This window comes from Osmia bicornis, chromosome 5 (assembly GCF_907164935.1).
Source record: "Osmia bicornis bicornis chromosome 5, iOsmBic2.1, whole genome shotgun sequence".
Classification (NCBI taxonomy): Eukaryota; Metazoa; Arthropoda; class Insecta; order Hymenoptera; family Megachilidae; genus Osmia; species Osmia bicornis.
Genome location: NC_060220.1, coordinates 5,180,737 through 5,206,777, shown reverse-complemented (window position 1 = coordinate 5,206,777; position 26,041 = coordinate 5,180,737). Strand labels below are relative to the sequence as shown.

Genomic DNA, 26,041 nt, shown 5'->3' with positions numbered 1-26,041 from the left:
TATTACGCGCATGAATCAAGATAAGGTACAGCTCTATTTGTATTTTGTTGCACGCGTATCAAACGCGAGTCCATACGACGAGGTGGAGGCTGCTGCAACTCGGACGACGACCTTTTATTTTAATAAGCGTTAACCCAATCGACCAGTCGACCGCGTTATTCAATTACTCGTCGTCGTTCTATTTCTCTCTTTCTCTTCCTCGTTCTGTCGCGATATTGAACACGCTCGTTACGGCTTCCCCGAGGCACGAGGATTCCTGGAGCGCAGGAGAGCGATGGACAGAGAGGAATCAACGTGTGTAACCATTTGTTCTTATCAGTTCCAGCACCGGAGCACAAGAAGCCCACCGACTACGTTTCCGGTCTGTTCAGGTTGGAGGCGACCTTGCAGCCGAGACCAAGGCGCCGACTCTCTCTGGAGGAGCCGACGACCCCGTGTTCGGAAAACGGGTCTGACGAGGAGAAAAAGTAAGCATCGATATGATTACATACCGTAACAATTATCACCAAGGTTTAACAATCTTTTATTTATAAACCGTTGCGATCGTAAACCGACTGGAGTTTTTATCAAGAATCTCTGACACTGGTTACACTTATTGAAAATGATTTTATTTTGCAATTAGATACCGTTTTCCAGCAAGAAGGAAGAGGCTATTTTGAATAAACGATTGCAACAGTGATTGCGGGCATACTTTGCCTATCCGCACCGTGTCCTGTCGTTATAAATGTTAACCGATCGTGCCGGATGATAGGCGGGCGTCGATATTTCATACAGGTTGCTACGACTGGTACTTTCACCTAACATAGCTCTATAAGCATAGGACACTCGATCGTCGATCGCGATTTTCTCGTGCCTGTAGATGTTCGCGCTTAGACGTCGATTATCTAGTTAACCGGTTCCAATTAATTACCCCGCGATCGTAGAAAATTGCCAGTCTCGATCGCCATTGAAACTATGCCAAGGAATTTTCCCTTTTTCCACGGTACGAACATCCTCGTCGCGTGGCTAAAGTGCACGAGCAGATCCTTAATTGACCAATGAGTAACATCCACGTAGGCGTGACCGCGGAATTCCTAAGCAGGCATCATTTGATGGGACTCCATTAGCGACGGGATTTAATTGTCGTTTTCGAGCGACGATCAGCTCTGTGATGAATCGATGACACGGTGTAGCTGTGGTTCGACCAGTTGTACGTAACATCCGTAATTTTCCACTTATTTCTGACTAATGGATGATTACCCGTTAGCGGTTAATTCTGACTAAAAAAGCTAAGAAATATAAATTATCCCTGAGGTAACTAGTTGGAAAAAAGTAAAAAATGAAGGAGCGAAAACACGAATCTTTCGTTGCAACGAATAGAAAATAAATCTGCCTGTGCAATGATTACGTTTCAAAGAAAGCGCCTAAATAATTTCTGTCGTATAAAATAAGAGATCTGAAATTCGTCGGTCCGACGGGTGTAGTTATTCTAATGCATAGGACAATATTTCCACCGGCACGCGACGAGAGAAAGTACCAGAGGCGCAAGATGGTTGCATAACCGACCATAAATGATATTGTCGGATCAGCAACTCGGTGGTCTACGCATCATCGTGTTCGCCAGTCTACGACGAACAACCGCCACTATCGTCTCGATCGATCCTCGATCCTCGATATTCGCGTTGCATCGAATCTCATCCAGTAAAGTAACCGGACATGGAGAACAGGCGTTCGAACAAGTACATTAAGAGATCCGTTTCCTTCGTAATTCAGCCGCTTTACGATCCTTCGGTTACGATAATTCGCACTTAGCCAGATCTAACTTCTCGTTCCAGATTCGTTTTGCTTAAACCACGTAACGTGTAACTGGAAACGGTAATAGAAGTTAATAAAGTTTCTTCGTTGATCGCAATGAAACTCGGTTAAACGGTTTCCTTACCGCGTCCGCGGAGGAACCGCGCGCTTTCGAAAGCGGATAGCCTCTGTTAGGCGAGCCGATGTGTTTCAGATGTGCTCTTAAACGGTGATAAAACGCTGGGTAATCGTGCATTTACTCCGGCATCCACTTCCGCTTTTCATTAATTACGCGTTCTAAGCCCCTGGATAATAAACGGACAACCGGCATGGTTGCTTTTCGAACAAACTCCTATGCGCTCGCTCTACTCCGCTTTCCTTTCTTTATCACTTTCTCCGCTTTTATAGAGTCCCCTGGTCGACGACGGCTCTCGCGTGTACACGCTTCGCCGATAAGCGTAATCTCGAACCGATGTCACAATTAGTAGCCTTGGAGAAGTTTGGAAACTTTTAAGTAATTTGTAACTGTTATACAATAAACGAAATGGTGTTATTCGAACAGATGCGTTCTAATCTCTTCGTTAAATACTTGTACCCGTTTAGATTCGACTTCTTAATCTCCTCTGGTCACAGTCAACACAGACACACGATTTGCAAGAGACAAGTTGCGTTCACCACACAGTTAATCCAAACTGTAAATCATCCTAACCATTCTATAAAACGTGTCGATCGATTCGCTCGTGAGTCATGTCGCTGATGTAATCCTTGTCTTCCGTGATCACGAGATGCTCGCGAATATTTTTCTACCAAGATCCTTGGGATTGCGTCGAGATGAAACTCGAAGGAAGTCGATTTAAAAGATGGAAAACGATTTGTTGCAGGCCAGAGACGATACCATCCGCACCGGTGACTCCGTTGTCGACAGACTCCACCAGTCCTTTGTCTCCGACCTCGGCGTACTTTACCACGTCCGAAGGGAAAGCAAGGTTCCTGGCGAGATACTCGCGTGACTCGACGGTCGAAAGTTTGACTCGTCAAGAGGATGAGCCGCCGGTCATTCCGACCGACAGCCTTGATCTCAGACAGAAAAAGGTACGATTGTTCTTCTGAACGATGAAAGGTAAAGGTTTCACGAATTCCTGCTTCGCGAGCCTCCATTAGGAAGCGGCTGGTCTAAGAATGAAAAAAGAAGCAGGAGTTTCTTAAAATGACGGTTCAACGAGTCGAGCCTCGTGCGAGCGGGACTGAAATCGATTTTCTTCGCAGGAGGAGCTGATGATGAGGCTGGACAAGAAACTGGTAGTCCTCAGGGCCGAACAAGAGGCGGTGAGGGAAGAGGGTGAGGTGAACGAAGCCCTAGGGGCGCGAGTCTCTACGCGGATATCTGCGGTCGCTCGACCCGCGGAAGCGTCAAAGTACCGTCTTCACGTGGAGGAAGTCGGCAAGATCACGAGTCTTCTTCTCGGGCTGAGCGGCAGGCTGGCTCGAGCGGAAAACGCCCTCTACGGAATGCCGGCTGATCACGCTGAAAGGGTAAGTAACGAAACTCGAGATTTGCTAAAAATTTATTGCGAGTCCTTGGGTGTTCTTCGTACTCCGGTGACGCGCCTTCGGGCGTAATGATCTATAGCCGTTGAACAGGAAGACAATTATTCACCTAGCTGACAGAAAGTCTTGCGTAATGATTAAACAGTAATCGTCATAGAAACCTTGAAGAAAACTTAACATCTTACACTTGTACATCTTCAACTCGAAACAATTGAATAGAGAACAAAAAACGAGTAGAAAATTAATGAAATTAATAAAAAGTTAATTTCCACTGTGCTTGATGTTTACAGAAAATCTTAGAAAGCAAGAGGGACAAGTTGATGGATCAGCTGGAGGAAGCGAAGGTTCTGAAAAGCAACATCGACAAACGTAGCGTGAACGTGTCCACGATTCTGTCGAAGTACCTGAACGAAGAAGAGTTCGCGGACTATCAGCACTTCATCAACATGAAGGCAAAGCTAATCGTGGACGGTCGTGAGATTCAGGACAAGGTGAAGCTCGGAGAAGAGCAACTGGCTGCTCTGAAAGAAGCGATCGACTAGTCGTAACAACGAACTGATCGCATAAGAAAAGCGTGTGTCCACGCTGATAGAATATCTGAACTGCACGCGGACAGACACGCGTGTCGTTCAAGTCCTTTTGATCGTGATTCGACGACAAGAAGGGGTCCGAATGATATTTGCGACTCGTTGACTTTCATATAATTACGATTTTGCAGGAATCGGTGAGTGGAACGTGATATATCCTTAACGAATAAGCGTACTGGTAGCTTGAAATTGTATTAGAACACGCGTCTTTGTATATACATTCTTCGTGTCCTAGACGGACGAACTTTCGATGTGTCTTTATCGAGATTTCATATTGGTACGCAACACGGCATCGTGCTTTCCCGCGGAAAATAGAATCACCTCGAGATCTTCTGGATCCTATCGTGATCACGAGACAGCCTCAAGTGCCTAGTCCTTGCTGAGCTCGAATCGACTGTACCGTGTTTCGCGCGATCCGCGAACGGATAAATCGCGAAACGCAACGAGTGGTACGTTAAAATATCATCGAGAGAGAGGGCGTTCGTCGAAGCTCTTGAACTGTTACTGTTCGTAGGTTGATAGATACGAATAGAAAGAATCAAAATTCTAATGTATTCGCCGGAATGAAATTTTCCAGCCTACAAATCGCGGAACACTCGTGCGTGGCGCGTGTTCTGTTCGCGGCGGAGCGTGGACGGTTCACCGCTGAAAGCAAACACGCGTACAGCATACGGATGTTTCCATTACCTGGTTAGCATAATGTTCGCACGCGGTGACGCATGCCGCGAGCGAAGATTCTTGACCTAGAATTACTTCTGGTGCCTTCTTATATACGATATGTGATATAAAGGGTAAGGAGTTACGTGGTCGTGAGTTATACATATACATATATATCCGAAACGATACAGGCAACCAAGCGACGTTGTAACATGTATATAATATAAAAAAAGAAGAAGATAGTCTTTAAGCGATGATACGTTGTAGGAAACACTCATACATACACACACATACGCGCCCGCCAACAACCATGACGCGAGCGCGTGAGACACGCATCAAGAACCATCATTTACACGTACATGCTCACTTATACAACGATTACTATTTTTTACGTTTTTGTTCTAACCCCAGAGGCTCCAGTGAGCCTCTATGACGCTTGTGATCTTACTTACATCCGTACGAACCTACCAAGGACTCTCGAAAGCCGAACAAGCCAGGGAAATCGGAGAAATTTCGAGCCTCCATGGTGGTTCTACGAAAAATTTTATGCCTCGTTCGTTGTCCAAACTGTTTTCTTCTTGTTTCTCTCTAATCACACATTTTCTCGCGAATACTTCCTGTCTTCTTCGTTGACGATCGTCTCGCGACGAGCTCGACGGTCGATCGCGACGATGAAACCCGAGGACGGAGAGGACGCTACGAAGAAGACGAAATTCGATGTGGAGGATCCTCCGGTTTTTTGAGCTCGGTAATGAGATATTTACTAGCAGACTCAAAGATACCGAGACGGAATCCGTTTTCTGGCTCGCTCGAGCGAACGGTTCGCAACGTGAACGCGAAAATTGAAATAATTCGAATTCTCCGTAGAATGTCTTACTGGGAAAACATCTTGAAGCGAAGTAAATTTGAAAAGAGATCTGTCAAGTTCGAACCGTTTCGCAAGGAAGGAGGGTAAAAAATGTAAATTGTAGCGTATTGTGAAAGACTGAGTACAGGGCATAAAATTTTGCAGCAACATTATAGTCAGTTTCTGTTCCTCGTTTGTTTCTCGATTTGTTCGCAAGATATCGTACCGATACGGGCGGTGATACTGTAATCTCATCGCCTGCCTGACCGGAAACCAGCTACATTTCGTAATGTGCTTGCAAGCAGCGTTACAGCGTCGCGAGTCATCGCGGTGGCTCGCGCCAGGAAAAGTGCAAAAATGTACATAAAAAAAAAAGAGAAAAGAAAAAAGCTTGATCCGAAATAGAAGTAGAAGAAGAAAAGAAGAAGATGAAGAAGAAAAGAAGAAAAGAAGAAATCATGGTGCTCTGCATAATCTATTTTTTACGAGAAGAAACGTTCCATTAACGCGTAGTCTATATTTACTGTACGCTAAGGTCATTAAATATTTAATAGTGTCCCCCCACTGTGTACATACTCTTTAAAAGCATACAATTTTAGTGTTAATGTGATGCGAGAAGGACCCGTTTAAACAGTTTACAAGCTGCATATACACTCATACGCGCGTCACACAGGAACACACACACACACATGTAAACGACGACGCTAGGTCATCGTGTTAGTCTGACAATATTATTGCATATTTCGAATGTATTGCGAAATCATTACAGTAACTACCTTTCCCAAACTCGCTTGCAATAAATAACACGTTGGAAATTACGAAGTGCCGTTTATTTCATGGTAAGATCCTAAATTACATAAATTTTGCTAAACCGAGGAAACTGAGATTTCGCGATGGAAACTGAAAATTTTGCGCCAAATTTTAGGTCCAGGCACCGGCGGCACGTAACATTATCGACCAAGGATATTCAATCCACTTCCTCTATCGTTGGACCGTCCGCCCCGGCTTGTCCATAATTAGATGCACCACCTTCGTAGAATTTTGTCATAATTGGTTTACATATCTACAAAAAGCATAAAATCTTCATTTTCATTTGCTGATACAACAGTTAACTACCATCGAACGATAATGTTGACCGTATCATCGGTCGATAAAGAAAGCTGTACCATCGTGTTACCATCGGTAAGAAAAGAAGAAACCTCTTAAAGGTAATAACAAAATGTTCAATCAAATTATAATCTCATTTCATAGATGGAGAAAGATATTTTAAAGAAATTTGAAAGTTACAGCCCTTTGAAAAAGGAAACACACCTTTTCGACGTCTTTTAGTTTTCCCTCGAACTCCTCCTTCGAAGCAGAAACGTTACTGTCCAACCACTTGATTATTTCGTTGCATTTATCGGCAATGCGTTTCCGGTCACCTTCCGCGATCTTATCCTTGATCTTTTCGTCCTCGACGGCATTTTTCATGTTGAAACAATACGATTCGAGGTTATTCTTCGCCGCGACCTTGTCCTTTTGCGATTGATCTTCGGTTTGGTATCTTTCCGCTTCGCGAATCATTCGGTCGATGTCCTCCTTGCTGAGCCGACCCTTGTCGTTCGTTATCGTTATCTTATTCTCCTTGTTCGTCGATTTCTCCACGGCGGATACGTTCAGGATGCCGTTCGCGTCGATGTCGAAGGTCACCTAGGGGTAGAAAATTAAAGGAAAGCAAGCACTTTCTCCTTTGTTCGTACGACTGTGCGCAGCCAAGACGACATTTCGTCGGCCCGTTTCGCTTCCGCGTTTGCTTTCCGTCCCGATGCTTATCCGGACAAGCTGACAATTCCAATAGAGGCCCGTCTGACCCGTGCACACTGGCGGCAACAGGCAGAAAAGAAATCACGAAACGCGGGATCGTCTGGAAAGGATCTTTCCACCCCTGTCCACTCGCAGCCCTTACCCTCGCCCTTTCGACGGGTCTGTGTATAGCCTTGCCAAGGATTTCCTTTCTCCTCGCAACAACTGCCTTCTGCCCGACGGAATTGTTTTCTTATCTCTGGCTCGACTTCCAGGGAACGTTTATTAGTGAACGGTAGCTATCGGGACACGCGACTGATCTTTCTTTTCTTAATTTATTATATTAATGTAACGTAATATATCCACGGTTCACCCTTTTTAGTCTTTTATGAGGATTAAATAGATTAGGGAGCAGTTTGTCAAAACGTCTTACTTCGATTTGAGGCATTCCACGTGGTGCCGGCGGTATCCCGGATAGTTCAAATTTTCCCAGAAGATTGTTGTCCTTGGTCATTGCCCTCTCGCCCTCGTAAACCTGGATGAGAACGCTCGGCTGATTGTCCGAATAAGTAGTGAAAGTCTGTGTCTGTTTGGTCGGGATGGTGGAATTGCGTTTGATTAGGGCGGTCATCACACCGCCAGCGGTTTCTATCCCTAAGGAGAGAGGGGTAACATCCAGGAGCAGTAGGTCTTGAACCGTCTCGGACTTGTCGCCTTGCAAAATGGCCGCCTGCACTGCAGCTCCGTAAGCTACGGCCTCGTCCGCGTTTATCGATTTGTTTAAGTCTTTTCCGTTAAAGAAATCCTGTAGAAAATGAACGAGGTAGAAATGCAATTACATCTGCTCGAAGAACATGAATCATTCTGTGAAATTTTAAAGTATAATTTCATAAAAGCAGACAGAATTGCAGGGTAAGTAATTTCAAGGGAATTAATTAAAATTTATCGCGTCGATCGCGCCATTCGTCAGACTCGAATTCAATTACTATTATTGGTATCCCGACGATAAAAGTCGAAACCCTTGGTCCCGTTAAGAACCATAAATATATCCGGGCGGACAGGATACTTAATGGTACCGGTACAACGATGACTGGGCGTGGGGTCGAAAAACGCGAGTGTTGACTTTGTCATCGAGCTCATTAATTCTGTAACGGTGTCGCAGCAAGGGGAACCCCCTTCGGTGTTGTTCGTGACCGTACCCCCGTCCAGCTTTTCGAACCCCACTTAAAACGCTAGGGTGGCGGTCTGCTAAGAGACGTAATCGAATTTTAATGCGTTTTATCCTCGAACCTGCTCTATATCATCCCGAGCTTCGTTTTAACGAAGCGACACACGGTGCCACTTTTGTTAGCTCACGATCAGAGAGTCGGATAAAAAATTGGACAAATATCCGCGCGAACCGAAAGAGCAAGGGAGAGCCCTTCTCGTTTCCGGTCGAATAATGTCACCTGGAGGAGTCTTTGGATCCGTGGAATTCTGGTTGATCCACCGACGAGAACGATGTCGTGAATCTGCGATTTATCCATCTTCGCGTCGCGCAGAGATTCCTCGACGGGTTGTAATGTACCCCTGAAGAGATCTTGGTTGAGCTCCTCGAAACGGGCTCGCGTGATCGACGTGTAAAAGTCGATTCCGTCGAGCAACGAGTCGATCTCGATGTTGGCTTGGGTCGACGACGACAGGGTCCTTTTGGCGCGTTCGCAAGCCGTTTGCAGCCGACGGATCGCTCGCTTGTTCTTCGTCAGGTCCTTTTTGAACTTCCTCGAGAACTCTTGCGCGAAGTGTGTCACCATACGGTTGTCGAAGTCCTCTCCGCCCAGGTGTGTGTCGCCGGCTGTTGCTTTAACCTGAGACCGCAACCAGTGTGCGTAAGTTTCAACATTCTTTCGATTCGATGGAAAAGATAAAGCGAATCAGCGAAACGAAGGTGTAAAGAAAACGAAAAATCTTCCGTTTTCTTTGCGAAGGAAATTATCTGGCGAAGAATGCAAAGGCAGCCACTGCCGCTGCATATATAAATGAAATATTCCGTACTGTGTAACTTTCGCGTTATCTCCTAACATTAAGGTTTTATTTAAAAACTTTCCGCGACTCGACTTGTTCGCGGAGAGCAACGTTTCTTGAAGAAAAGTACGTAATTCCATCTTGAAGAAGAAAAACGACCAGTGTATAGTTGGTGGAAACGATATAGGTTCAAGCTTCTCCTTTCACGAGTACGCTATATCGTTTCCACCAGCTATACCAACGACGAACGAAGGTAGACAGGCGAACAGTCGGCCGGTGATCTTACACGGACTCACCTCGAATATGCCATCGTTGATAGTCAGTATCGATACGTCGAAGGTACCGCCGCCGAGATCGAAGATCAGAACGTTCCTTTCACTGCGTCCCTTTTTGTCGAGGCCGTAAGCAATAGCGGCGGCAGTCGGCTCGTTAATGATCCTCAGGACATTCAAGCCGGAGATAGTGCCGGCGTCCTTGGTAGCCTGACGCTGAGAATCGTTGAAATACGCTGGTACCGTAATCACGGCGTTCGTGATGGCCTTTCCCAAATAAGCTTCCGCAGTTTCCTTCATTTTCGTCAAAACCATCGACGAGATCTCCTCGGGAAAGAAGGTTTTCGTTTCGCTCTAGAAGTAATACACCGCGGAGAATTGATCGAAAAGACTCTTACCCAAATCATTTATCCATCTTTTCGGTTAAATTTCATCTCGTCAAAGTTCAATCTATAGCTATCAGCTTTCGAAAAGCCAGAGGTATACATGTATCGAACGAAATTTCAATTCAGCTTAAACGAAGAACATTCTATAAGTACACAGTATCGAACTTTCAAGCGTTTAGTGCACAAAGGGTTAACAAAATTACATTTACAAAACAAAGCAGTACTTTCTATCAGCAACAACTCTGATACTGTAAACGATGAAAGTCGAACGAAACAGTAGAGACTCGGGTGAAGTAGTTCTAATTAAATTTCCCGTCAAAACGTCAATGTTCTCACGCGAGTGCAAACATCGAGCCGCGTTAATCAGCTCGAACTCACCTTGTAGTGAACTTTAATTTTCGGCTTTCCCCCGTCGTTAATAACAGCGAACGGCCAGTGTTTCAAGTCAGCTTGGACCGATGAATCGTCAAAGCGTCTGCCAATCAACCTCTTAGCGTCTATCAAAAGATTTCATTTTACGCTTTCTTTTCACTGTCGATACGGATTTCTGTACAATCGCGTGCAACCTAGGCTTCCCTCTAAATTTTTCCGAAAATCTCGCAAAATCGAAATGGTGGAAGGCTCGTCCCTTTATTCTTACCTTTAGCTAAAGTAAGCCTACGGTTGCAGGCAAGCGTACGTAAAGCTGGCACGGTTCGCGTAATTGGCCGGAAACGCGAGCTTGATCGAACGTAGACAGGAAGAAAGATCGCGTCTACGCTCTTAACATCGTAAAACGAGAGCGAGCTTATCGTTGGCCAACGAAACGAATTCTAGCCTCGTCCACGAACGGACTACGGATTCCGAAACGAAACGGTAAGTCGATTTGGCAGCGAGCGAAACGAGAGCATCCTCGACTTTACAGCGGCTTCCGGTCGCGTTTCTTTTCGCAGACCGGCAACTGCACAGGAAGCCGGGCCAGAAGCCCGGAAACGACGGTGATTCTTGTAATCCTAGCTACGCTGCCAACTCGCCGGCACGATTATCGAGAATTCAATTCGAGGAACGCTCGCTCGGTTTCTACTTCGCGCTCGTACACGTACATACACCTAACGATAGCGAATCGGCCGGGGTTATCTTCTCGATTCCCCTCGAATTACGGCATTCGTAGTTGGAAATGTTCGAAGATCGTGAAAATATGCTTCGTTTACAGAAATTAAAGTCCATATTTTCACTTAATCAGTTCGACACATACCAAAAATTGTATTCGTCGGGTTCATGGCTACTTGATTCTTTGCTGCGTCGCCGATTAACCTCTCTGTATCGGTGAACGCCACGTAACTGGGTGTCGTACGGTTTCCTTGGTCGTTCGCGATGATCTCAACCTTTCCGCTCTTGAATACACCTACACAGGAGTAAGTTGTGCCCAAGTCGATGCCAACTGCCGGTGCCGCCATGGTGGACCTGAGAAAAATTTCGAAAAGCCGAGATGGAAAGCTGGAGACAACGAGTCTTGTGGCTCGACTGTTTCGATCGTCGCGTAGCTTCGCTTCGCGTCTCGTCTATTGTCTTCCTGGATTCAATCACTGACTATAGATCCAACAAGGCTGGACATGCCTTTGTTTTCGAAGGCTCTTGAATTTGTGCCTCGAGATCGAGCGCTGTCTCCTCTATCCTGGTATAAAATTCTGAAACGATTCGCGGTAAGCAGATTTTTTTTCAATATCAAATAACGACTATATACTATCACTACGCTCGCAATCAATGTCTCAAGCTCAGTGTGTCCATATTTTACTATCAAAGGCACGACTACCTTAAATTGTAGGATTATATGTATAAAAGTACGCAGACGTTCTTGAATGTACAAGGCGTGATTCGGAGGAAGTTACTCTTTGTCGAGCGGATGATATTTTCTACAATATGTTATAGCGGGGTTAATGTTAATGTACCCCCTGTTGTCTTTCTTCCTTTACGATGATGGCGTTCTTGTGCTTTCAAAATTGTCTGAAATATTGACGACCGACACTGATGACGTGGAAAAGAAATTGATTTATGGATTCTTGTTCCACTTTCCCGACGCGAAAGACTGGAAGTCGGAGGCTGTGACCTTTACGAGCCCCTCGGTGCTTTGTACTTCGTGACGATGCAAAAATCGACGGCTTAAGCTTAAAAATTGTTAACTGTGTCAAATTTATATTAATGAATTCTTTTTCTTGTTTTATCTCTATTGGTTGAGAACGAAACTTGGAAGCAAAGCTTGCTTTTCCTTGGAAAACGTGTATTAAGGTGAAACTGTAGCGTGACATAACTCAAGAGAACGTGAACACGAGTCTCCGTTTCAGGAAAGACGTAATCTGGATGGTTTCCGAGAGACTTCTCGTATCGTTTGCCAACTCTCAGCGATCCTACAGCCCCGACGCGATTTCTCTCTAGTTGTTTCGATCATCGAGCAATTACAATGGCGATAGGAAAGATCGATCGGAGCGATTCGTAAATTTCGCGCGACGCGACGCGTCGATTCCCATCCGCGACGATTCGTTCGTGACCAGAATTTCGAATCGTTTCGCTACTCCGTCGTTGGAATGGCGGGCACAAAGGGATGCAACGATACCGTCTATCCCATTTATGGCCCCATAATAAACTTTCCGTCGGTTTTCCCTGCGTGTATGATCGATAGCCGTGAACAGAAACGCCGGGCGAATGAAATGTCGCGCGTCCTTCCGTGTTTTCTTTGTGAGACACGATTATTCTTTTGCAAACGTCGAATGATCTTTGTTCGAGATAACTGCACATCGATTGCACCGATGCAAATTAATTAAACTACCTGTCTTCTTATCGAAAACGGGACACGACCGGCAGTACGTACAGAGGAGATCCGCCCTATCCTGATCCAGCGTCGCCGAGGAGGAGCTACCAGTCGGAGTCCGATAAATTTAGCCCGAGGTGGTGCCAGGCAGGATGTGACGTGTTAATTTGCTTATCCTTTCTTCAACAACCAGAACACAGACATCGTTCAAAGCAATTCGCAAGCACCGAAACCTCCACGAATAATTGTAGAATCAATAGCAATTGGATCAGCCAATATTCACTAAAAACATCGCATTTCCAACAGGAAACGCAAGAATCCTAGCACAGAAACGAGGTCAGTCTCGAGGAAGAAAGTAACCAGAAATCCCACGAAGAAAAGTACGTACAACCGGAAACTAGAGGGGCGCAGAAGAAGTGGGTGGTGAACGTGATACAGGGAGGTGACGCGAATATCGAGATTGGATCGGGGAGGGTGATGTTGGCCGAGTCTCATAAATATATCGTCAGACCGGTAAACAAGGGCACGCGAAGTCTGTACAAACGATTCGTCCGTTTTCGTGTCGTATATACACGCGATGTATCGTAGAAGCGTTCGGTGGCCACGGTCGTGGTCGTGCTGCGACCGGGGATTTAAAGCCGGGAAAATTTATCGTTTCGCGAGGAGGCGGACAGAAGCGACGAAAGGGATGAAGCCGCGGTTGGAGGATGAACAGGAGGGAGAGTTGCACGAATGGATGTAGGAAAATGTGAACGAGGAAAGGGAAGAGGAAGGCAGCGAACGGGGAAACGCTTTGGTAGACTACTGAAAATAAGTTCAGAATGTCTCTGAATCAGGTACGTTAACCTTAGAATGGAAACCATAGCCATTACTTCAACTTCATCTAGAGCATCCTCCTCCCTCCTTTTTTTTTTACTAAACTTCGTTGCTTCCAAAAAACACATAGCTTTGTATTTATTTTTGATTGCGTCAACTTTTTGAGGGAGCTTGGCGCATGGTAGCCGTTGCAAAAGCGGTGAAACCGATTTCATTTTATCTGGACCCTGTCATCGGCGAATTACCGCGTAAACCGACCGGCCGAGCGGCGTTCGAGTGGATATTACGTTGGATCTGCAATAACTGTAAGCGTTTCGGGATTTATATCGTTTCATCCTCGTGTAACCACCATATTGGTCGCTGCTCCAGAGCTGCTAAGCCCCTTACCATTCGCCCGAACCGAACAATATCCAGCTAACTTATACTCGAAATGTTGTAGCTCGACGTTTACCTCTCTCTGCCCTTCCCTGGACCAGACTGATCGACTCGCGCCACCAACCAGCCCAGCCCTGCCGATCCACTGAAAATATTCTAACCGGTTCCCACTTTTCTCTCATTCGATATCAGCCTCGTTATTTATGATATCTTTTATCTGGCGAGAAATACGACAGCAGTCGTTCGCTTGTCCAGCCAGATTACCAGCCACGCGAAGTCGTATCGTTTACGATGTTCTCCAACGAGACTTTGTACGAACTGTTCTTTGACCAAATCGCGTTTTGTTTACCTTCTAGGAAAAATTAAGGGTAGTTATAAGGTAGGAATGAAAAGTTGAAAAATCAAAAGAACACCTGTCAAAATGAAAATGATACGAACGACCCAATTTCCATTCGGTGACATTTAAATCGCCCACGAGAAGCAAGAAAGCGTTACGCAGCACCGAGAGACATTAATTTCTCTTTCGAAGCAGAGGAGATAGGGGCCGATAACCGAACAAAAGGGACCAGCTGTAACGTGGCGTGGCGTACATCGCGAGAAACGAGTCGAACAGGGTCGCCTTCCCCTTAAAGGCGACCATTATTCTCTCGTTTCGTTCTCATAAGTCATAAATAATACGCGACGATCAAGTTTTCGCCGCACAAGCGGTATCGAGGCCGTTGGCTGGTCGACTGCAAATCCCTTCGCGAAAGACGAAACGGCTCGACGTTAGAGATCCCCGAGATCGTATCGAGTGTCTCCTCGTTGAAGATACACGCCCTGACAAATCTCATATGGTATTCATGGAAACTGCGTATTCATCAATGAGATGATCGTTGCTTCTTCGATAAAAATCGAACGTCGAGCGTGCCGTTATCGAACGTGTAACTTCACCCCTCGTCTTCCTTTCCAACCCTGGCTCTTGGTCCCCCTTTGTCACGCCGGAATACAGAGTTATGCATTTTTGTGCAACGGTGAATCAGAATAGTGCACTACCACCTTCTTTCTCTAATGGAACTCCATACTCTTCGATGCAGTTTCTCACTTTAACAGTCTTCTACACCAAAAGTGGAGAATTGCTTTTAAAAAAGGGAAATGCAATAGCATTTTCTTATGCACCGATGCACAAAAGTGCATGCAATAAATTTTATTTTCACGTTTATTAGTTTTGAAGATACTGCTTGTCCCGTTTGCATGAGGCAGCCTGTATTTGAGGTAGAAAGAAAGAACATTTCCGTAGGGTGGCATCGTACGTGGGTGTACGCAGATCGGCGTGTGTGTTATTTGAGTTATTTCACACATGGCGACCGATCGATAGGCATCGCATTGCATTCGGAAAGTTCCTGGCTCTTCTTCATCCCCTCGTTCCTCCCTCGCGACTTCTCGCTTCGCTACCTTTGACGCACATGTCGCGCGATAGACAGTTACACGTCTTTCCGCCCGCGTGCACCCGCTTATCCCACGAGCGGACGCGTCGCTGGACGAGCAGAACGCGTCGCGTGGATTATTCGAACTGAACGAACCTCGACAAGCAACCGAAGAGCTCGTCGTTTTCAATTGCCTTCTCTTTATCCTCTCGTTCTTGTAACGTAATCTTGAGTAACGTCTCGGTGATTGTCGTGTACTCGAAGCGATGATTTGTTAACGTTTCGGGGAAACACAAGAGGTTTGAATAGCGAGACTCTATTCTACGTAGAGTCTCTTAGCTCTTTAGAGTTCTGAAGCCAGTAAGATTTGCAGCACAATATATACTCCTGAGGATCTTTGCTTGTCTTCGCGGCTCCTCCAGCGATCATGTTGAAATCCGTCGTAAATAAGTCGCGAAACGTTTCCATTCTTGTTTCCATCTACTGTTTTAATCTCTTGTTACATCATTTTCTTTAATTTTTGTAAAAGGATACACGTTTTATCAGACAGGAATTAAAAAAAGTACTTTTTAAATCGCGTGTTTATTAAAATTTGATTTGCGATAAGAGGTTAAAGTACAGGAGGCTGTCGATTACGCTACATATACCGCGGTACACTTCGATCTCTCTCGTTTCCACGGAATAACTCGGCCGGAAAATTAAAACTTTGTTTAATTTTTCTTTAATCCATTTATTCGTTGAACTCTAATGGACGAATCGAGTTTTCATTTGGTCCCGGCCAATCCCGCCACCGCGGAAAGCATTTTCAACGAGCGCCATCGAGGCCGGGAGAAAGAGAATAACGATCGTTCGATCCTCGAATCCTGATAATCGCGGGCTCGAATTAAACGCGAACGATATTCCGTATATTTGCAACGGGTGAACCGCGTTGTTCCTGCGGTCGCGTCGTTAGGTTCGCAAAATGAAAATACGATGGCTGTCGTTTACAGACTCGTCGGACGTCCATCTGGACGTGATTACCATCCTGGTATAATTAATCCTTTCGCGAACAAAGCACGCGTTATTGTGTTGCGCCACGGTAAGTTGTGACAGTAAATTACTCGTCAGGTCTCGGGAAGAGCAAACATTTCTCTCTTGTGCCGCGGAGCCAACGTTTTCTCCCGACGAATCAAAATTACTTGTATCCGCGACATTATGAAACGGAACTCGAGCATCGTATTTTCTTGGCGAACGAACGATACCCGGTTTAATAAAATGTCAACCCTGTCGGACGGTAGTTAAGATTGCTACGTTTAACGTGGATTACCGTGACCCTTGCTGCATGCTGCAGTATTCAATTATGAAATGGAAAAAGGGACAGCACAGGGATATGACGGATAAGCAAAGCAAACACTAGCGGAAAGGGGAAGGTCTTTTCACTCTCCGATACCGTTCGTTATTTAAATCAGGTCAAGCTTTTAATCATAGGAGCCTGCCGCCGGTCGTCGGAAGTAATATTCTCGAGCGGTCGCTTTCAAAAGAACGAATCTATGAGCAATTTCGATGATTGTCTATCAAATGGTATCTCCGTATATTATATTTTCCGTATAAGTATTTCTGTATTACATCTGACGTTTACATTTTACCTTGGCAATTTAGTACTTACATTATCCGATATCGTGCCGATCGCTAATCACAGACACGCTTTCTGGAACGATGTAAGGAATAATGGTTAGAATAGAAATGGTGATAGTCATTGTCTGTCTTATCACGAGCATTCGACGGTCTACAGGTAAGAGGATCCATCAGACTGGAGGAAGCACGTCGATCCATTAATTCGTGAATCGAATGCAGGAACCCGCGCGGCTGGTCCTTAATGGAACACCGGTTATCGCTTAAATTTCCAATAAAACTCGGGCTGCCCAGTGAATTTGTGCCTTGAGAACGAACGCCATCTGCTTTATCCTAGTATAAAAATCATTACTCATTGCCAGTCAGTGTCTCGAGCTCAGCCTTGCCGTATTACAGCAACAAGAGCAGCAGCAAGAAGAGATTGATACAGCCCTTCTCTCAACACTAGATATGACGGCTTCACCACCAAAAGTGGGCCCCTGGTGTCGGGAGTGGGGGCTCCAGAAGCCTTAACACGCGGCTCAAGTAAAAGCCGGTACAGGGTGCGACCCCCGATGTCGGCCACATGCTAGGCACCCCAGATGGGTACCAATGTGGCAGGCGTGGAGGGCTCCGGAGTGATGTACATACATAAGGTCCCAGAGCCCTCCTTTAGCGCCAGTTGTTAAACAATTACAATAATGATTGTTCAGTTTTGTGCAGCTTTTGACTGATTTCAAAAAGAAATAGAATCAAAGGGAGTGAAAATTTGGTCTTTTCAGATGTCAGTTTGAGATGCGGTAAAAGAGTGACTGGTAAAACAGGCACGATTATCGTACTGACTCTAATCTCATCTGGGGGTGTCTGGGACCCCTTAAATCATGACCCCTCGAAAACAAAGGCACGTCCAGTCTTCTATGTATATCTGTAGTCACTGGGCTGCCGTGGCTGTGGAATCATCCCCTCGGTTCCACTATCACGTACGACAGTCTGCTGTTCGCGCCAGCGGAAGGCAGTTTTGACGCTTGCTTACAGTGGCACTGCGAGCAGAACGATGCGAGCAACGTAATGTGCCAATAAAAATGCAAAGTACCAGCCCTCTTCGAAGCTGTAGGAAGACACTCGCGCGAGCTGTGTCGCTTCGACACGCGTGTTGTCGACGTTCGTGTACACCCTTTTCTTCCCGTGGGGGGTGAGACGACGAGCCCTGTTCAGATTGAATACGCGTGGCTCCACTCGCGCGAGGAGCCTGCTCGAGAGACGCTTCGCGAGAGTGGCTGCGAAATAAGCATCACGAGTGGAACGACAATGCTGCACGTAGTTTTTTTCCCGCTTGGGAATCTCGCGCGGAAGAGAAGGCTAAGGTCGTGGGGAATATCTGTATGGACTTCGTTCCTCAGCCCACTGAGCTCTCGTTTAACGAAGAGCTTGTTCCATGAGATTGAATTTAATGGTTTTCGTAGTAAGGTAGGTGAGAAGGGAATCGATTCCTTCGGTTTCTTGAATAGAATGATAATTCGAGAGGTTGATTTGTTTGCCATTGAATTTTGCAACATTTTTGCAGTTATCTGTTACTTTACTTTCAGCTACCGAATTACGATCCGGAAAAGTTAACCGATACCGGTGGAATGGTTGAAAATGTTTTTACCCAGTTGCCGAACGCTCGTTCGTCCCTCGAACGAAACCGATCCAGTGGTAATCGAGCCTGGCAACGATTCGTCCGGAAGATAATACATCAATCAGCGGTTCAATTAGCCGCAAAACCGGAATATGGTTATCTGTAGCGATTATCCTGCCGTTTCTGTTAACGATCGGCTCGGATCGCATAGGCTCGAATGGATTCGTTTCGCGAAGGGTCGGTGGAATTGCTGGAGAGAGAAGAAGGCAAGCAAAGAGTAGGCGAAGAGAAAAGACGAACGAAGAAGGGAATAGGAAAATTCAGTCTGCATTCTCGTCGCACGACGTATGCTATAATCCTCGATGCAAAAATGTCCACGTCGAGCGAAGGACGACATTATAAGCGGAAGGGAATGCAGTTAATATCGCGTCTGGGTGAGCGCCGTCTGTTCCGCAGCACCGTGCTACCGTGGTACCGTGAAAAAAGTCTTGGAACAGCTTGGTGATTCGAGCTTAACTTGAATTAAATGTGCCTTTGCGAAGGAAACGTTTCAGACCTGTTTTACGAGGGAGTTCTTTCATTACGGTACGCGCAGGACTTGAAATTTTCTTCCGTAAGGATGAAACTCGTAAAATGTAATTGAAGATGTTGATGTTAATCAAATTCCATTCGATACGATCTGATAAATAATTTTTGCAAACGAGTATCGCAGTGTTAGAATTTCCTCGTTTAATTAGCCGCGTCGAACTTTCAGCGAATACCTTTCACCGCGTTGTAGATGGCTACGAAATGATTTCATCACAGGTGGTCTAAGGGAGTTTAGCGCGGTACGCTCGTGTTCTGTTGGAAACGCATCGGAAACGACCGCATAGTTGCATGAATCAAAGCAATTATCGTCGTTGCTCGTTTACCCGAGGCTTGTGCAGCATCGACGAGCCGCGAGCGACCGCCACAGGAATCCGTGCTCTGCATTTTTACATTATTATTCCGGATCGGTCCGCGCCACTGTAACGAACCGTGCTCGACTCGGATCGTAAAGGCGCCGCCGAGCAACCTCGATGAAGAACAGTAAAAGGAAAGGGTGCTTTACCTCCTCGCAGGTAAATCCGTACTTTCGTAGATCAACGACTTGCGTTACTTAAAATTCATTTTCTAACGGGAAAACTCATCGACCGCGCAACAGTCGACGACTTCCGTTTTACAGAGCTCGTGTTCAGCACGGAATCGCGAAAAGACGGTATTATAATGAGCGCTTATTCAGATTTCAGCCTTAAATTCATTCGTATCGCGTGATTGCGGGATTATCCCACTTAGACTACACTGCCTTTTGTGGCCGACAACGGATTTATAACTCTAACGCCGGCAGTAGAGTAGCATTAGCCACGAAGCTGCTTAAACCGTGTCCTCTACGCTTCGTAATAGAGATTTATAAATTTTCGTGGTCAAAGGTGTGCATCGTGCTCGGACGCGATACTCTTTGAATCCATTTTCTGTTCTTTCCATGAATTTTCCTCCCGATCCGACGGGATGATTCGAAGAATCAACCCGGACCGGTTTGCAGACGACAATCGGCGACGGTCGATACTCAGTCGCGATTAGAATGCAACTGGCATTTCATCGTTATGCATAATCGATCGCGCAAGACCGTCTTCTATTCGGGGACTGCATTAACCGGCTAGTATGCGTTCCGCTGATGTATGCGTCACTTCGTACAGGAAGATTTGCTATTTTCACCGCTGACTCGTTTTTCCCTTTTATTGCAAACATACGATTTATGACACAATTTCATTTGATTCATAAGAGATAACTTTGGCGTAGTAACAGGCTATTGATGTCTGAAAAATCTAGGGAAAAGATATTTGTCAACGAGTTTAATATATTAGGGAAAGGAAATGAATAATGGGATTTTATTTAAATATTGAATACGAATAATTTTTTGGCAGAAATAATTACTTGCTGTGGAGAATTCATGCATCGGAATGGTATTCAAACAAATCCAGTTGCGGTGCTAGTTAATATACACAAAGTTCTCGTGCTCCTTAGAAATCCCGAGTCGAATACATTCCTTGTAAATCCGGCTACTTAACCAGCTTCCTTTCAACCATACTTCCTACTTGCAAAACGCATCTTAAAGAACGCACGCTGCACTAATTAACGACATAATAGGCACAGGAGCAACGAAGAGGATTTCCACGGGGGATAGCATCACGAAGGAACAATGCATTACGTTGCTAACTAGCCAGCAGAATCGTCCAGCTTCCGAGCTTTCCAAAATACGTATCGCTCGAAAGAGTAAAGTTGCCGGGACTCGTCGAGGAAACGAAGCAGATACACAAATTTCTGTGCAGGACAAGTTGCAAAACGTTCGCGTGCACACACAGGACACTTACACATTATAGTCGGTAATTAATTACGTGCACACGGTTTCGTGCGGGCTGGTCTATTTAGCAAAGCGACGACCGTACCGTGGATAAGTATAAATTCCCGGGAAACAATCGAAATTTCCTCTCTCGCGATGATGGTGCTCCAGTTTTATAACAGTAACAAACTCTAACCATCGTAAATGCGATTAACGAGCAACAACCATCATATTTTTTTAACGACACGCAATGCTAGTAAAGATAATTCCTTCTTAATTGCTTGGAATTTTCAAATAAAAGAGATCCTGTTAGATTTTGAACATGTATCGACCTTAAGGGAAAGTCGGGAAGTGGTTGTACGCTTTAATATCAGTAACGTAAAATTATCAGGACGAAGAAAGGGCGGCAGGATAAAGAACTCGAAGCATGGGAAGGCCGCTTCGTCACGAGAACGGTGATTCATACACCTGTTTCATTCTTCGATCATAAAGAGACACCCATCGTAAGAATCCCATGGGGATACTTCGTGTTTTGTTCACCGCTGAGTGCCCGTCGATAACCAGAGAAACTTAAAGAGATTCCATTTATAATCCCTATGTAGGTAAAAATAAACAAGTAGTTTGTTCCTGTTCGCACCGATTTCTCAGCCGATGGATAATCTCGCGTTCCCATTCGCGTACCATCGATTGCGTTAATCGTTGCTCTCACTCACGTGCTATTCAAAAGGCCGATAGTCGAACAACGTAACACGGACTTTCGTCGACAAACAGGCCGCCTGTTGAGACAACCTATTGTACGTATTTGTACCATCGCACGCGGTCGATCCATTGTCCGATCTTGATTGGTGAAATTAACAAAGACTGGCCAAGCTTTCCAACGCGCCAGCTATCGAACACCAAGTCGAATGCCGTGGTGACGAATCCTAATTCGATCGAGCATTTCAACTGCTTTTGACCTGTTTCACTTTTGGAATCGCTCGCTGACAACCGAATTACACCGCCCTCAAATGACACTTCGAACAAAGAAGCAACATAATGGACAAAGTGTCTAAGTCAGTCGATCATAGGCGCGCATTCTTCGGGACAGCTGGAGGAAGATATATTTTTGTCAATATTTATGCGGTAGTCGTATGGAACAGGACATCGTTCTCCCATGGGAATAGGAAAAACAGAAAGGGGCAACGAGTGCCCCGTAAAAGAGGGATAAAGCTCGCTGTACAGTCCGTTGAAATAAATGTCACGAGTTAGTTACTGGCCGTAAAGCGTGGCGAGCACTCGTTGTTCAACGTGCCGCGAACTTAGCGTTCCTCGTTATTCATCTTTTTCTCTATATTTCCGCGCACGCTTCCATTTCGTAATTTATGCCGCGTTTAATGTGGATTTTTACGTAGCCGGCCGGCACAACACCTGTATAATTGAATTTAAATGGAGCACCCGCCGTTTCCAGCGACGCGACCACCATTTTATCTTAACCGCCGCGCCACGCCGCGCCTCGCCACGGAAACGTCGTCCCTGCTGGCAATTAGAAATCACTGAACGTTGTAACCATTATCTTCGTTTTTCCACCCTCCTCGACGCTAAATTCAGATTTTATTTCGCGCCACGTTACGCTCTACGAATACCATCCCCTCGTTCGAGAATTCCGTGAATTTCAAGTCTAGCAAAATTACTGCAAGAATTTTTGATCGAAGCTGAAAGGGAAGCAATTATTTTTTATACGAAAGGTAGAAATTATTGCGTACAGGTGGAAATGTTGAAAATCTTCTCGATGAAAGGTAGCCAAAGATAATTAGTTTAACAGAGAACAATCGACGAGCAGCTAGTATAATAGCATACTTCCGTTTTCCTTCCTTTTGACCATGTTGTTCGAACAAAGGACTCTGTATTTACAGAAACAAAGGACTCGAATTCAGGAAAGCATAATGTACGACATTCGACGCACGGTAATGGAACTGTGTATAATAATAATTCCCGGACATGAACGAAACGAGTAATGACACGTTACGCAGAGACAGTGACTACAGATCCAACAAGACTGAACATGCCTTTGTTTTCGAGGGGTGTCGAATTTATGCTTCGAGAACGAACACCATGTGCTTTATCTCACGATCAGTATAAAAATGTGAAACACTTCACGCTATTGTTAGATCTGTAATCATCGCGGTCCGTGAAAATGTTACATCCCAGAACCTCCACCTCCAACCGGGACAAAACGAAGAGAAGCAGCTAGGGGAGGGTAATCCAGCCCTCTCCTTAACACTAGATATGGCGACTCTATCATCAAAACTGACAGGGCCGTTAGGGCCGCAGGAGAGGCCGGCATCGGGTGCGACCCCCGGTGTCGACCACAGGGTGGGAACCAAGAGGAGTTCTCAGTTTGAACCTCCCCCGAGATGGGTACCTGTATAAATCGTAAAGAGTCCCGGAGTTCTTTAGCGCCAGTATTGTTTTAGTAGGAATCTGACACTTCTCCAAGGGTTGCTGAGGGGTCTTATGCAAGATTTTCCCCACGTTAATAAAAATACATGCCGTTACTTTGCGAAGTATAATCAACACTAATTTAAAAAAAAAATAGAATCAAAATTGTGAAGAGGGATTGGTAAAACAGGCATGATTATCATACTGGCTGTGCTCTGCACATGCAGATCTAACCTCACCTGGGGGTGTTTGGGACCTCCAAAATCATGACCCCACGAGAACAAAGACCTGTCCCAGTCTTTCTGTATCTGTAGTCACTGACAGAGGTGACATGCCGGCAAACGAAATTCCTTTTCACGTGACTGGTTCCGGAAACCAGGGTATAGGTTGCTCCGCCTACGCAACATTCCGCCATTTGTTTTTACACTCTCCGCAACGTACACCGATGCGTGCAATGATAAACTTAGATCATTTATCGCAGTAAAGCGCAGAGAGATTCGACAACTATACATATTAGAAACATTTAAAAACACAGTTTACTATAGCTGCTCCAGGTCCAGCGAGCATAAAGTTCCTCTTTTAATATCGTCAAGTTTGGCTGGACTCTCGAGCAAAGGCTGAACGGTGCTGGTAATTAGCAGGGAATGTAATTGCAAATTTCTAGCGTCGATTAGCATATTTCGCCGCGGCTGCGGCGGCGGTTATTAAAACGTATTAAACGAGAGAGGAACGAAACCATGTTTAATGAGACCCAGGGTATTTACCAGTTATCCCTTGTTTTTTTTTTTTCTCTCTTACGTTCCGTGGTACATTATCCCGGGATCACCGCGGGGGTGTGTTTCGCAAGGTGAATTATTGTTGTACACACTGCGCGGCATAACGAAGCCGAGGATCCCCCACTGAGCATTCTTTGAATCTAAGCGGAACACGTGAATGGGCACGTCTGCATGAAAGCTAATTAATCGTAATGGACAGAATGGATGTTAGCACCGCGGTATCGCGAACAGAACGTGCAAACTTCTAAATTAATTAAAATCTCTCGGCTTACTCACCTGTTTTCCACAGTTACGGATCTCTTCTTGATATATAAACGCATTGTTACGTTAAAACATTGATAACTATATATTTTCCATAGGAAGGATTATCAATGGTTTTTTCTAGTTGCCATCGCGAAAGTACAGGGCTCAATTTTAATTAAATGAAGAAACAAACCAGCATATAAGACATTTGATTGACGAAATACTCAAACCGAGCGCGAAATCTACGATGTGCGAGGTGTCGAAAGAGTTAATCATCAAAAGTCTCCGTCGGCTACAAATGAAAACAACAAACTGGATGGAGAAACGCGTGGATGGGTGTAAAGCGATCGTTGGAAGGTGCAGAGGAGTGCGAGAACCGGCGATAATCTCGCAAAGTGATACGGCCTTTGGATTGCATAAGGCTGGTTCTCGTGCGAGATCAATACAAGGGGCATCGGCGAGAGCCAATATTAACGATCACCGAAATATGCCGGTAAATATTTGGTGACCATACCGAGGCTTGCCTGCTCAAGGATATCGTGTATAGACGTTCACGGGCCAGCTAGCCGCGTAAATGTGTGCTCGTGATCGGCTTTCGGCGTCAGAACAGCGTATGTCGCCGGTCGATTCAAGCGGAATATGCTAGAAGCGATTTCGACGGGCTTCCAGAGCGTAATTGATTCGCAACGGTTATATCACGCCGATGAGGAAACTGGTTGCACGCTTGCTCGCCCGATCCTTCGACTTTGCCTCTCTTCTAAATCCTCTTACACAACGAATCGCACGAATTTACTACCGAGCAAAATTGCACGTTTCTTGAATGATCGCAGATAAAAAAGAGGAACCTTGATATTGTTTATACTTGAAAATCATTTAATTCCAACTATCGTCAGGTAACTATCGACACGTAAGCGATCAACCTCTCGAGTGACATGATTTTTAGCAAAAAAGGAAACCACGTTTCCCGGCTGTTGCATAGGAAAAGAGAGGCGAGATGAGATTCATGGTGATTCCTGACGAGGAGTGCATCGGTGCTCGAGTAGAGGGAGGAATAAAAGTGCATTCTTAAGGGAAGCGTGAGTGGGTGGGTGGCGTCTGTTTAGAGGGTGGCAGCTCGAGAAGTATGAATGAAAGCGTGGTTACGTAAACGCGAGCCACGCGGCCGTGACATAGCACGTTGTGCAATTAACTCGTAAAAAGTGTGTCGAGCCGTGCAATTAAGGGGCGCCGCAGTAGTTAGCGAGGAGAGCTCGCGTTTGTCGGTTGACTTTAAAAGAAATCACCTCTAGCTGAAAGCGACGGATAAGGCAGCGAGGGCATGAGAACCACGATAAACGGGATATAAAAAACGCGCTTTAATTCACTTCGCTATCGACTCTCTTGAAAACATGCTACTAATGATGTGGATAAATGTTTATTTTTGTAGGTACAGCGACGAAAGATGAATGGAGATGAAAACTGTCCTAAAAGTAATCCTTTGCCGAATAAAAATTGTTAACTATTTCAAACATACACAATAATTATGCAATAATCATTCGACGTGTGTGCAAATACTTGAGAAGAGGAGTAAAATTTAAAACCGAACGAGAACAATAACCTTGTTTTAAAATTGATATCGAATGCTTCATTCATTGATTGAAAGGTAAGACATGAATGGTAGTCAACGATTGTATGAATTTCCTGATAACGATGGTATTAAAATAAGCTTCGTTCAAGGAAAAATTTAATTCTCAGAAGCATAATGTTGTCGATTTTCATTACAATTATACATTGTTCTTGGAAATGCAATAAAAAGTGAA

General features: G+C 45.2%; 2 protein-coding genes across 5 annotated transcripts in view; one reads left to right on the top strand and one right to left on the bottom strand.

The window, feature by feature from the left end:
• The window catches only part of LOC114879076, a 139,969-nt gene extending 133,739 nt beyond the window's left edge, over positions 1–6,230 (top strand). For both annotated transcript variants that reach the window (XM_029193599.2, XM_029193600.2), the window contains 4 exons: positions 320–467; positions 2,655–2,865; positions 3,040–3,306; positions 3,612–6,230. In XM_029193599.2, the coding sequence (XP_029049432.2) occupies positions 320–467; positions 2,655–2,865; positions 3,040–3,306; positions 3,612–3,863 (878 nt within the window). In that variant the 3' untranslated portion in view covers positions 3,864–6,230. The remainder of the gene's footprint in view (positions 1–319; positions 468–2,654; positions 2,866–3,039; positions 3,307–3,611) is intronic.
• On the bottom strand, positions 5,887–24,327 carry LOC114879077 (heat shock 70 kDa protein cognate 4-like). 3 transcript variants are annotated; one of them, XM_046285848.1, is made up of 8 exons: positions 24,276–24,327; positions 11,091–11,299; positions 10,235–10,353; positions 9,495–9,824; positions 8,643–9,041; positions 7,628–7,999; positions 6,724–7,101; positions 5,887–6,475 (listed from the first exon to the last, which is right to left on the bottom strand). In XM_046285848.1, the coding sequence occupies exons 1-8, from the start codon at positions 24,317–24,319 to the stop codon at positions 6,380–6,382; spliced, it is 1,947 nt and encodes a 648-aa protein (XP_046141804.1). In that variant the 5' UTR covers positions 24,320–24,327; the 3' UTR covers positions 5,887–6,379. The 3 variants fall into 3 exon arrangements, with proteins under 3 accessions (XP_046141804.1, XP_029049436.1, XP_029049438.1); XM_029193603.2 differs by lacking the exon at positions 24,276–24,327 and adding an exon at positions 15,029–15,363 and having other exon boundaries at positions 11,091–11,523; XM_029193605.2 differs by lacking the exon at positions 24,276–24,327 and adding an exon at positions 15,029–15,363.
• Between the last annotated feature and the right edge of the window lie 1,714 nt (positions 24,328–26,041).